This window comes from Prenolepis imparis, unplaced genomic scaffold, assembly GCF_030444845.1.
Source record: "Prenolepis imparis isolate NDT839.2.m4 unplaced genomic scaffold, iyPreImpa1.0 SCAF_4, whole genome shotgun sequence".
Lineage (NCBI taxonomy): Eukaryota > Metazoa > Arthropoda > Insecta > Hymenoptera > Formicidae > Prenolepis > Prenolepis imparis.
Window position 1 is genome coordinate 19,771,989 of NW_028141162.1, and position 13,709 is coordinate 19,785,697.

At 36.3% G+C, this 13,709-nt stretch overlaps 2 protein-coding genes across 2 annotated transcripts in view; both read left to right on the forward strand.

The window, feature by feature from the left end:
- LOC145935595 (uncharacterized) overlaps window positions 1-4,054 on the forward strand; it is a 14,481-nt gene extending 10,427 nt beyond the window's left edge. The window contains exon 4 of the mRNA XM_083037087.1: window positions 2,718-4,054. Coding sequence (XP_082893213.1) covers window positions 2,718-4,054 — 1,337 coding nt within the window. The remainder of the gene's footprint in view (window positions 1-2,717) is intronic.
- A 2,426-nt stretch (window positions 4,055-6,480) lies between these two features.
- Window positions 6,481-13,468, forward strand: LOC145935300 (uncharacterized). The gene is made up of 5 exons (XM_083036490.1): window positions 6,481-6,544; window positions 6,750-6,791; window positions 6,863-7,028; window positions 7,105-7,270; window positions 13,272-13,468. The coding sequence occupies exons 1-5, from the start codon at window positions 6,486-6,488 to the stop codon at window positions 13,466-13,468; spliced, it is 630 nt and encodes a 209-aa protein (XP_082892616.1). The 5' UTR covers window positions 6,481-6,485.
- The last annotated feature ends 241 nt before the right edge of the window (window positions 13,469-13,709 follow it).

The following is a 13,709-nucleotide window of genomic DNA, read 5'->3' on the forward strand; positions in this document are numbered from 1 at the left end:
AAGCAGTGGTATCAACGCAGAGTACTCTAACGCAAGCTCTCATGCGTTTTAATAGATTTCTTTGGACGTTCTCCATTACTAATAGGAGACTTCTTTTAAAAAATCCGATATTTGGAATGTCGAAGAAGAAGTAATGGAGAACGTCCAAAGAAATCTATTAAAACGCATGAGAGTTTGCGTTAGAATCGATGGTGGTCATTTTGAGCACTTATTAAGCAGTGGTATCAACGCAGAGTACTGCTCTTTTCAGAGCGGTCAAAAAATAACTCGCTCTTTTCAGAGCAACCAACACATTCATACGTGGAACATCTTGTTCGCAAAAACCTAAAATTAATTTTTCTTATGTTTCGCTTGCGAAAAAAAGGCAAAACAGTAAATAATGTTGTTATTAAAAAAAAAAAAAAGAAAAGCATAACGTATTATAATACGTTATAATATGTTTTTTTTTAATAACTTAAAAATTATACACATTATTATCACATGTAATGTATGTACGCGTTCACGTTCGGCAACGCCGTGATTGTTATCGTCGCGTCGCGTCGCGTCATCGCGTCGCGTCGCGTCACCGCAGTCTGTTGTCATCGTCGCAGACTATTGTCATCCGCATCGAGTAACGTGCGCTTTGCATTTAACGCGTTTTTGTGAGTGATTTTAATAATCAATCAGTAGTAATCGAGTTGTGATTAATTTACTGTTACAATCGATAAATAAATTCTTTATTTTCGATCAAGTGCGTGAGTGTATTCGTTCTAAATGTGGATACAATTTCTGAAAGAAGAAAAATTTGTTTATTATTCGGTGTGTCAGATGGGAATGTCTCATTGTTAACAGTCGTGCAACAATTATTCATTAGAAGTAAAAGTCATCAAACACCTCTACAAGGTAAGAATAAAAGTGAGTAAGTGAGAGAGAGAGAGAGAGAGAGAGAGAGAGAGAGAGAGAGAGAGAGAGAGAGAGAGAGAGAGAGAGAGAGAGAGAGTGTGTGTGTGTGTGTGTGTGTGTGTGTATGCACACACGCAAAACACAGACACACACACAAACACATCGCGTGTAGCGAACAGCTGATCGCAGCGAGCGCCTCACACAGTCGCCCGCGTCGGATAATGAGTTGCGCCGCTCCTGCCTACCGCCCGTACTCGTGCCGTAATTCGCTAAATATTTCTTTTAATAATTTGAAAACTAAGCTTCGGATCAAATTTTGGCAAAGGAAAAATTGTCTTAGAATTCAGTCAGGAATACGACATTTTAAGGACAAACGGTTGTTTTGAATCACCCTGTATATATAATGTATATATATATACATATATATATTAGTTTAAAAATATAAAGCATTAATAAATATTTAATAAACTTTTAATGTTTACTTTATATAATATGTATACTTTTAATAATAATATTTAATAATAATTGACAAAAGTTACAGATTTTATATAATATGATAATGAAGTTTTATAATAAAAGGTTTAATTAATATTATATATTAAATATTATATTATATATATTATATATATATTTATATATATATAAAATTTATATTTATATAATATTTATAATTAATATAATATATAAAATTTATATTTATATATTTATAATTAATATATATATATATATGTATATATACATACATATGTATTATATATATGTACAAATATTAAAATATCATATGTAATATTTTATATTTACAATCTTAGTAATGTTATCCGATTAATGCTGTTAAATTTCGCGCCATGTTATTACCTAGCAGTAATCCGTATTGGATTGGCCAAAGCTTGTGATTGGATCACAGCGATCTCAGCTTTACCGCTATTTTTAACGGATCGCTTTCTCGATCATTCTGAGTTTAATCGTTGCGGCAGTGAGCAGTGACTAGTGCGAACGAAGAATATTATAGTTCAAAATTGCACAGGATTCGACGAGCTACGTACATCATTTGCAGCAGACGTCATTGAGGAGATACGTAAATATGGAAAAAATCAAATTAAAATCATCTTTCTCACGAAAAACATTCAACAATTTATCTATGAGACAACGAAGTAGGGTTATGTTCGAAATAAAAAATCGTTTATATTATCGTTCAAAATATACTATTTCCGAAAATAATCGTGATATTCAAAATATTCCATTAGTTACCGAATACGGTTCTTCTTTTACAAATAATAATGATAACTGTAGCATATTAGATAATTGTAATTATAAGTGCGATGCAACTTTTGAAGATAATGGCTCAATATCATTAAAGGATGATGCAATTGCATCATTCTTTAATAATACTTCATCGATTGAGCCATCCTTTCGCGAACGTTTAGCATCTTGTTTCGTGAATAATAATTTAACACATATTCAAAGTAATAGTATATTATCTCTTCTGCGAACACATCCCTGCTTTTCTACCTTGCCTATAGATGTAAGAACACTTCTTGATACACCACATACACGTGTTGTCACTTCTGAAATAGAACCAGGAGAATATGTTCATTTTGATCTCGAAGCAGGGATTATTCAACATCTTTCAGATATTCCAATCGCATCTATTAATTACTTAGAACTTGATTTCAATACAGATGGATGTAGTTTAGATAAATCAGATACTATTCAACTTTGGCCCATTCAATGTAGAATTGTAAATGTACAGCGGACTAACCCAATAGTAGTGGGAGTTTATAAAGGTGCACAAAAACCATGCAATCCTAATATTTTCTTGAAAAGATTTATTGCAGATATCACAAGAATCATATCTAACGGAGGAATCAATTTTCATGGATGTAAAGTGCAAATACGGTTGAGATGTTTCATAGCAGACGCACCAGCTCGAGCTTTTATTCTTAATCATCGTAGTCAAGTGTCTTTGCATCCTTGTTCCAAGTGTAAAGTTTCTGGTGTACGCTGTGAGGGTCGCTATGTCTTCAATGGTATAAATCATTCTCTTCGAACCGATGAAGAATATGTGAGATGTGTAGATGAAGATCATCATAAGAGCCCCTTATCAATGCTTCCTATAGGGATAGTTTCGCAAACACCTTTTGAATATATGCATCTGGTGTGTTTGGGCGTTATGAAACAAATTTTGTCTGCATGGATACATGGAAAGTATTCACGTCTGTCGAAATTATCAGAAAGATCCATTTCTGTTATGTCTACAAAATTGAATAATCTTAAAAAATATTGTCCATCAGATTTTGCAAGACGCCCTAGATCTCTTGACATGTGTTCCAAATTTAAAGCAACAGAATATCGTCAATTTCTGCTATATGCAGGACCAGTTGTAACGTATGGTCTATTGGACGAGAGATTATACAAACACTTTTTATTCTTTCATGTGGCAATAAGAATCTTAATTTTTAAATTTTCATCGTCAAGAAAATTTCTGGATTTTGCAGAGCTTGCGCTACAAAAATTTGTTCTTCGAAGTGATATTCTTTATGGTCCAACTTTCAATTCTTATAATGTTCATGGTCTTCTTCATCTTACTGATGATGCGAGACATTTTGGCAATTTGGATTCTTTTTCTTCATTTCCTTATGAAAATAACATGTCCATTTTCAGAAAATATTGTAGAAAACCGGGTTTACCTCTGCAACAATTTGTCAAAAGAATGAAAGAGATTGAAATTCACGGAATAGATGCTCGTGTCATTGATTCGTCCATTCATGTATCTGCATTGTATAATAATGATAATAATTGTCGTCAGTTTCGTAAAATTAAATTTAACGGAATATTGTTGAGCATAGATATACGTGATAATTGCTGCAACTTGTATAACGGATCCATTTGCATCGTCTGCAATATTGTTCTAGACAATAATTTGTATCGTTTAGCAGTTAAAAAATTTTTACAGGTTGAAGATTTTTATGACATTGGTATATTATTTTCGGCTCTTCAAATATATACATGTTCCATGTTGAGCAATGAAATCTTTTATATTAATCTGGATGAAGTTCATGCTAAATGTTATAGAATGCCTTTCTGGAATTCTACATCGATGGATGACAGTGACAGTGACGATCATTCACCTCGATACGTTGTCGCTGCTATTATACATAGTGAGAAGGTGTAAAATATATCCTTGCAAAAATCTTTGACAAATTTTTGAAAAGGATTAAAGGATTATGGTTTTCTTTTCTGCATGAATTTTTTGTACTTTACGATATTTTATTTTCTTGTTTGTCTTCTTGGTTCGGATTTTTTGGTTTCTTGGTTTCTTGATTTGTTGGTTTGTTGGTTTGCTTTCTGTTTTTCTTCTCTTTTTTTTAAACAAATGTTTGCTAGTTTAAAAAATACTATTTTATTATTATTTTCGTCTTAATCTTCTGCCTCTTTGTCGCTTTCTTTTTTTTTGCTTTTGATACATTATGTATTATATCCATTATTGAACACACACACACACACACACATAATATGCATGTTTACAACAGGATAATTTTCTTAATAATTTACTATAAATTGTGTGCAGTTTAATATTTTTGTGAGTACAATTTGAATTTTATCTTAACATTTTAATATTTTAATATTTAATATTTATTTTTTTTTCTTAACTTAAATTTGCCTGTATGAAAAAGTTAAATATAATGCAACATATGCAATATAATGCAATATATTTTATTTATACTTTCAAAGATTACGTATATTTTCTAAATTTATTTTTGTTTTTATATTTTATAACTATATTTAATCAAATATTATATATATATATTGTGCTATATATTTATTGTGCTATATTATATTATAATGTATATTGTACTATAATTGACATATGTATATTTTTGCTTACAAACAGATGGAGGGACGACCGAAACGCACCGTTGGGAAGCCTTCTCGCTATAACACCACTTCCTCCGATGAATCACCGAAACGTAGAAAGATCCCAAAGACTGTCACGGCTGGGGACATTGACACGGATGTCGATCATCTAAAAAGACTTTGGGATAATTCAGATGATTCTGATATGGATGAGAATTTTACTAATACTAATACTAATATTTATACACCAGAACACACGGACACACAACCACACATTCCTATCCATACGCAATCAGAAACAAACATTCAAGCTTTTAATACATCCACTGTAACACTTTTAACATCACATCCACACACATCCACACACATTCAATCTTATACATCCGCTATAACACATCCACACACATTCAACCTTATACATCCACTATGACACATCCACACACATCCACAAACATTCAACCTTATACATCCACACACATCCACAAACATTCAATCTTATACATCCACTATAACACATCCACACACATCCACAAACATTCAACCTTACACATCCACTATGACACATCCACACACATCCACACACATCCACAAACATTCAACCTTACACATCCACTATAACACATCCACTCACATCCACAAACATTCAACCTTATACCTTCTGCTCAAAAAGTATCCGGAATTTGTAATTTAAACGGCGTGCGCTTGAGATATCTCGAAGATGTTTTTTTCTCAGATTGGTAGCACTTTTGACGACTTGTATGTCAATATTCAAATCCATCTGTCGATAAGTTTGTTTACTGCAGTGTTTGAGTGGATCGATAATTAATACTGTCTGCGAATTTTAAAATATCGAATTCAGTTGAGCAACGAATTTGCATCAAATTTTGTGTTTCCAACGAATTTTCTTGTTCTAATACGCTTAAAATGCTACAAAAACCCTACGGGGAATCGTGTATGTCAAAAACACAGGCATATGAGTGGTACAAATCGTTTAAAGAGGGCCGTACCGAAGTTCAAAAACCGCGCCAAAGTCGATCAAAAATCAAGGCAATGCTGACTGTCTTCTTCGATTATCGTGGTGTAGTTCACTCGGAATTCCTTCCGCAGGGCCAGACAGTCAATAAAGAATATTATTTAAGCGTTTTGCAGCGTTTGAGAGAGAATATTCGTCGCAAACGGCCAGATTTGTGGAAAGACAACTCGTGGATTTTGCATCATGATAACGCGCCGTCGCACACATCGCAGCTTGTACGCAATTATTTGACCAAACACTCGGTCCATATCATCGAACAAGCACCGTATTCTCCAGATTTGGTCCCGTGTGATTTTTTTCTTTTCCCAAAACTCAAATTGCCGCTTCGTGGTAAACGTTTTGAGACGGTAGAGGCAGTGAAAAAGAATTCGCAGAGGGAGCTGAAGGCTGCCAAAATCGGCATATGAAAAGTGTTTTCAAGAATGGGTTAACCGCTGGTATATGTGTGTAGCTCAGAATGGAGATTATTTTGAAGGAGACAAAATATAGAAGAATAATTAACCATTTAATGTTTTATTTACAAATTCCGGATACTTTTTGAGCAGAAGGTACATCCACTATAACACATCCACGCACATCCACAAACATTCAATCTTATACATCTACTATGACATCTTTAACATCACATCCACACACATCATATCCACACACATCACATTCACACACATCACATCCACATACATCTATTCACGCTGATGCACAGGATAATTTTCAGATGAATGAAATGACTCGCGTTGAAATCCCATGGTCTACAGAAAAAACGGCCGACAATCGGTAAATTTATATATATTTTTAAAAAATAGTGATTTCTAAATAAATATATTTGTTCCGTTATATAAGAATATTATATATAAGAAAGAAAATGTAAACGTTACTTGTATTGGATGATTGCAAAAGTTCGTGCCCGATTTGAAGTTATTACCACCATCTATGCAAATCGGGCACGAACTTTTGCAATCATCCAATACAATGTTCATAGGATAATGCAAGAAAAATTGAGTAGCATTGATGTCGAACTCAAGTAAGTAAATCAAATATATCTATATTAATGATGTCTATAATATAGATGCTTTTATTATACTTTATTTGCAGAAGAATGAATGGTTTGCTGCACAATTTGTTGAGATACGTGCAAAGCAACAATGATCGCGACCGCGAACACGATCGCGTACCGCGTAAACCAGCCTGTTTGCCTCTATCATCAGTGGTCGAGATGGATGCTTTTGAAACTATTAACGATGACGATTATCGTGAAGTTGTAAGTAAACAGATATAAAACTTTCTGTTGTCTGTATGAAATATGCATTAAAATTATTTTTCAATACTTTTTCTAGGTGAATTATTTGAAATACATTGGCGGATTTAATTTGAAGGAAGTGGTAAATCTATGCCTGAAGGAGGGATTACAGGATTCGATAACGCCGTCATTAACTTGGTGGGGTCGGGAAGAAGAACGACAACGGCCGTTATATAATACCCGCTTTATTATCGCAATTTATGGTACGATCTCTTTATTTTTCTATATATTGTTACGTCCCTGGTCTTTCTTCCCCTGAATATCATCCCTTGAGTGTCATCGTGGAGCTTCATCGTAAAGGGGGTTGTTTATTGACAACCGCCCTGTCATTGTTTTTCGGCTCCATGACAGATTTGGTCTGGGTGACGCATCGAGCGGACGCATGTGGATCAAACAAGCTTTCTTTCATTGTACATGCAAATAATATTGTATCTCGTCGCTTTCGCGTATTGGGTCGTTATATTAAAGGTCATTGCTTTCTTACGAGAGTGGATTCATTTCGCGCGCGAGTGAGTGCGTGAGTGAGTGTGACATTTTTGCGAGAACCGCAAAAGCCGTCCCAAGGACGTAACATTTTGGGGGCTCAGCCGGGATAGAAGGAACATCTCACCGCAGCGGAACAGAACATCGAAAATGTTACATTCCCCGAGGATTACCCGTTCACAAACTCTGTCTCGAGCGACTGACAGCGAGGAATCGAGAGAGCAAACGGGCTCGTTACCGGAAGACGCAGGAGAACCAGCAGCGACAGAATCTCTTCGGGCTCTCCTTCTTGAAATGCGAGAGATGCGACAGGAGCAAACACGTCGAGAGGACGAAATTGCGGCGATGCTGCGTCGTCACGACGAGGAACTTCAAGCCTTAAAAGAGATTCATTCCCGACCACAAAATCTACAGCTAAGTCCTTCTATTAATAGAACATGTGGAAATTCGGGTGCGCACTTTTCAAATGAGAGAGAGAATGATTTTCGCGCGATATTAGGATTCAAATTAAAACCTGATACTTATGACCGGACAGTATCACTTCGTGAATTTTTCTCTCAGTTTAATTTAATTGCACGAGCAAATAGTTGGGATGATGCGACAAAAACTGTTGCACTTGCTTCGAGTTTAAGAGGAAAAGCGCGTTCGGTATTAGAGACGGTAGAAGACGTGTCCAATTTAGAATTTAATGAATTAAAATCAAAGCTTGAATTACGTTTTGGAGAAGGACACTTATCACAAAATTATTACGTACAATTTACAAATCGGAAACAAAAGTTTGGGGAAGATTTGGCAACATTAGGTTCAGAACTCGATAGATTGGTTCGCCTTGCGTATCCCGAGTGCCCATACGAAATCCGAGATAAGATCGCCTGCGCGCAATTCATTTCGGCGATATATGATAGTTTTGTCAAACGAACTTTACAATTGGAAAATATAACCTCTTTGAGTTTGGCAATTGAAAGGGCAAAAGCAATAAAAATAATTCAAGGGGAGGGTTATGAGAAAAAGAGAGGAAATTTTAATTTTAATAAAAATTTTTCGGGTGTTGAAAAAAAGAGCGCGCAGGGTAATAAAATTAGAAGGCGAACGGGATGAAAAAGATAAGAAGGAAAACAATGGAAAAGGAAATTGGCCAGGCAGCAAATTTAGCGCCGGCCGAAGGGAATGTTGGACGTGTGGGAAAATCGGACATTTCCGGTACGAATGTCCTATTGAGAAGGGAAACTCGATTTAGCCGAGCTTTCCGGGGAGAGTTTGGCTTCCGTGAAAAATTCTTCGGAAATTGTATTAAATGTTAATAGGATTAAGAATAATGATTATTTCATTTACAGGGGAAAAATAGATAATAAAGTATGTTCTTTCAAGGTCGACACGGGCTCCGATGTTTCCATAATAAATAGCAAATTTGTTGATAAAGAGAAAAGAAAGATTTATAAGAAGTTGTTAATTTGAGATATCCCACCGGAGAAAAAGTTCGTGTAAAGTTTTGGGCAGAAATTAAAGTTGAATTAGGAAAATATTCTCTAGAAATTCCAATGTTTATTGCAGACATAAATGATGAATGTCTTTTGGGAATAGATTTTCTAAAAATGGTTAATTTGGATAAAGTCTTTGAATCGGCTTTTGGAATTCCGATATTTGAAAAAGAAATAGCTAGAATTGAAGATTCTTTTAAAAAAGTTCCGATCCCCTTGAAAGAACTCTATGAAACGAATTCTCAACATTTAACTGAAGTAGAAAAAGAAAATTTTGTCGATTTTCTTGATGAATTTGATGATTTATTTTCTGAAAACATTATTGCAGGGAATTGTAATGTTGTAGAACATATTGTAAATGTGCGAGATTCCTCCCATAAAACAGGTTCCTCGTAGGATTCCGATTCAAATGAGGGAAGAAGTCGATAAGATTTTGGAAGAGTTCACGTGGAGTAATTGAGGAATCACAGAGTCCATGGGTTTCCCCTGCTGTCATGGTTAAAAAGAAGGACGGTTCTATAAGATTCTGTGTTGATTATCGAAAATTAAACGAGGTGACTATTAAGGATTCTTATCCCCTTCCCCGAATTGATGACATTCTTGACCAGCTAGCAGGTAATTCTTGGTTTTCCACACTTGATCTTAAAAGTGGGTATTGGCAAATTAAGATCCGTCCCGAGGACAAAGAGAAAACGGCTTTTTCAATCGGTAAGGGACTTTGGCAATTTACAATTATGCCCTTTGGTTTATGTAACGCCCCTGCAACATTTGAACGCCTTATGGAAAAGGTTTTACAAAATTTATTATCAAAAATTTGCCTTGTATATTTGGATGATGTGATAATTTTTGGGAAAAGTTTTACTGAAATGATAAACAATCTTAAAACAGTGTTTTTACGATTAAGAGAAGCGAATTTAAAAATAAACCCGAAGAAATGTGTGTTATTTAGTAAAAGCGTAAAATATTTGGGTCATGTGGTTTCCGCGGAGGGCGTTGTTACAGATCCCGATAAGATTTCCGTTGTCAAAGATTGGCCAATCCCTCACACAAAAAAACAATTACGAAGTTTTCTCGGATTTTGTTCTTATTATCGTAAATTTGTTAAAGGATTCTCTTCCTTAGCTAAGCCCCTTTACATGTTGACAGAAGGTCAAACTAAATACGTATGGGGAGATGAATGTCAGAAAGCTTTTGAAAAATTAAAGTTTTTATTGTGCTCTTCTCCAATTCTTTCCTTTCCGAGAGAAAAGGGAGAATTTTTATTAGATACTGACGCATCGAATATAGGGATCGGTGCAGTGTTATCTCAGAAGTAAGATGGAGAAGAGAAAGTAATTGCTTATTTTAGTCGTGTGCTAAATAAAGCCGAACGAAACTATTGCGTTACTCGACAAGAACTTTTAGCGATAGTAGATTCTATAAAGTTTTTTCGTCATTATCTTTTGGGACAAAAATTTTTAATCCGAACGGATCATGTTTCGTTACGGTGGGTTTTATCTTTCAGAGATTTGGAAGGTCAATTAGCTCGATGGATGGAAAGATTGCAGCAATACGAATTTGAAATTATCTATCGTAAAGGGACTTCTCACAATAATGCTGACGGATTATCCAGAAGACTTTGTGAATCAAACAATTGTCAATATTGTGCAAAAGTGGAAAGGAAAAGCTTAGAAGAGAAGGAACAAACAGTTTCTCGCATCGTGTTCGAAGGCGAAAATTTGGAAAATTGGCGTGAAACTCAACGACAGGATCCTGACATTTCATTTATTCTTCGTGCCAAGGAAACAGCAATTCATCCCCCACGCTCAGAAATAATCGGAGAGGATATTTCAACTCTAATATATTGGTCGTATTGGGATTCTTTGATTATGAAAAATGGGATCCTCTATAAAAAATGGGAAGCTCCAAATTTAAAATCAAGTTTTCTTCAACTCGTGGTTCCTCGAGTACGAATAAAAGAGATATTAGAGGAGACGCATGATTCTCCAGCAGGAGGACATTTCGGAGTCAATAAGACTCTAGAAAAAACTCGAAAACGATTCTTCTGGGCAACCTGCAAACAGGATGTTGAGGAATGGTGTAAAACCTGTAAAATCTGTGTTTCGAAGAAAGGTCCTTCAGGAAAAGGGAAATCTCCTCTACAAATTTATAATGTTAGAGCTCCATTAGAGAGAATACAGATGGACGTACTTAGTCCTCTTCCTTTGACAAGATCTGGAAACAAATATTTGCTTGTTATCGTAGATTGCTTCACTAAATGGGTAGAGGCTTTTCCTATTAAAAATATCAGAGCTAGAACGGTCGCTGAAGTCTTTGTTAATCAATTTATCTCAAGGCATGGAATTCCAAATGAAGTTCACACCGATCAAGGGAAGAACTTCGAATCACAACTTTTCTCAGAATTAATGAAATTACTCGGGATAAAGAAGACTAGAACTACTGCCCTTCATCCTCAATCTGACGGACAAGTAGAACGCCAACATCATACTATTTCAAATTTCTTGGCGAAATACGTGTCAGAGGATCAAAAGGACTGGGATCGATGGATTCCCATGTTTCTTTTAGCTTACAGATCTTCGAAGCATGAAACCACTGGCGTGACTCCGGCAGAGCTATATTTTGGTAGGGAACTTAGGTTACCTGTGGATCTTTTACGAGGAAGTCCTGAATCTTCTGAAGCAAGACTTTCGGGAAGAAATTTTACTAGAAATCTAAAAGAGAAATTAGAGGAAATCCATTCTTCAGTTAGAGAGCGAATGAATCTAAAATCTTCTCAGATGAAGATTCGTTATGATCGTGGTGCCAGAAGAATTCTTTTTGAAGTAGGACAGAAAGTTTGGTTTTATAATCCTCGTAGAATTAAAGGGAAAGCTCCGAAGTTACAAGGAAGTTGGGAAGGTCCATTCCGAATAATCAAAAAAACTTAGTGACGTGGTGTTTTGTATAGAAAGGTCGTCTAGACATAAGAGAAAAATTGTACATTCAGATAGATTAGCTTCTTTTCTCGAGAGAAGTTTAGAAAACTAATAAAGTAGATTGGAGCCCGGAAATGTCGATTTTTCTTTAAAAATTCGGGGGGATATTTTTAATTAAAGGGAAAGTAGAATAAGTTATTGCGCATTTTATTTTCCGTTTTAGAGTCTTCAATTTGGAAAGAGTTTCCTGAATGGCGGAAAAGTTGATCTTCCAGCTTAGTCTTCCAGGAAGAAAATCTTCATTTGTCTTTGTTCTACTCTAAGAAGACTGTCTCGCCCGCGGTTTTTGATCCGTGGTTTTCCCGCGGGACTTTGGGCAAATGCCGAGATAGGGACTTGGGGAGTCCATGAGGGACGATAGGTCCACGGAAGATACCCCCCCTTGTCTGAACCGGAGGACGTAGGGAGACCGGGACTTGTCTTCAAGGAAAGTCGATTGCCCTCTGAAAGTCGATTGGGACCAAATTGACGAAGTCGCTCGGTAACCTGCGGCAGCAGCCCAGGGTAGGGCAAGAAGACTCGTCGGTACCCTGGAATCAACAACTGGTGCAGATGTACTGTGGATTTAGATTGGCGGATAGTTCAACGACCTGCGGCGGGAGCCTACGGTAGAACGAGAATTCGTCGGAATCCTAAGTTGGACGTCGGAGCACGGAGATAACTTGTGCGGATGTGCGACGGGATCCAGAATGGCGGATTGTTCGATAACCTGTGGCAGGAGCCCAGGGTAGAACAGGGATATTCGCTGGAGTCATGAAGTTGACATCGGAGCACAGAATTTTGGATTAACAATGGATGCCCCTTGTTATCGATTGTCGGGGCGATAATCTTGACGGAGGGGGGCAGTGTTACGTCCCTGGTCTTTCTTCCCCTGAATATCATCCCTTGAGTGTCATCGTGGAGCTTCATCGTAAAGGGGGTTGTTTATTGACAACCGCCCTGTCATTGTTTTTCGGCTCCATGACAGATTTGGTCTGGCTGACGCATCGAGCGGACGCATGTGGATCAAACAAGCTTTCTTTCATTGTACATGCAAATAATATTGTATCTCGTCGCTTTCGCGTATTGGGTCGTTATATTAAAGGTCATTGCTTCCTTACGAGAGTGGATTCATTTCGCGCGCGAGTGAGTGCGTGAGTGAGTGTGACATTTTTGCGAGAACCGCAAAAGCCGTCCCGAGGACGTAACAATATATTTAATATTGTATAATATATAACATTAATAAGACGTACCTTGTTAATAATAATGTAACTATTGTTTCTTTTCAGAGGCGGTGAGCAGCAACCGTTATTTCAAAAAGCCGACTCGATCAGAATTCCAACATCAGATGCGAGAAGCTCTTAGAACAGCCAAGGAGAGATGCAGGAGTAAGGCACGTATGCAAGGCGTACGACGCAATCGCAGGCGTGAGCTTTGGAATGACGATATTCTGGAAGAAATCCAAGAAGAAAGAGCGAACGAGTAAACGAGTAAGGATGCGTAAGACACGCAGACGATTTTTATAAAGGGATAAGTAAAAGTTTTCTTTTCATATTTTTAAATATTTTCAATATATATAATATTCTTTTATTTCATGAACACATTTTTATTTCTTCATTATTTTTGTATATTTTATTTTAAAAGCTTTTCTTTCAGCAGACTTCGCTGTGGTTGCGAAGAACGACACTTTTCAGTGCCTATTTTTTTAATATATACGTTGGAACATC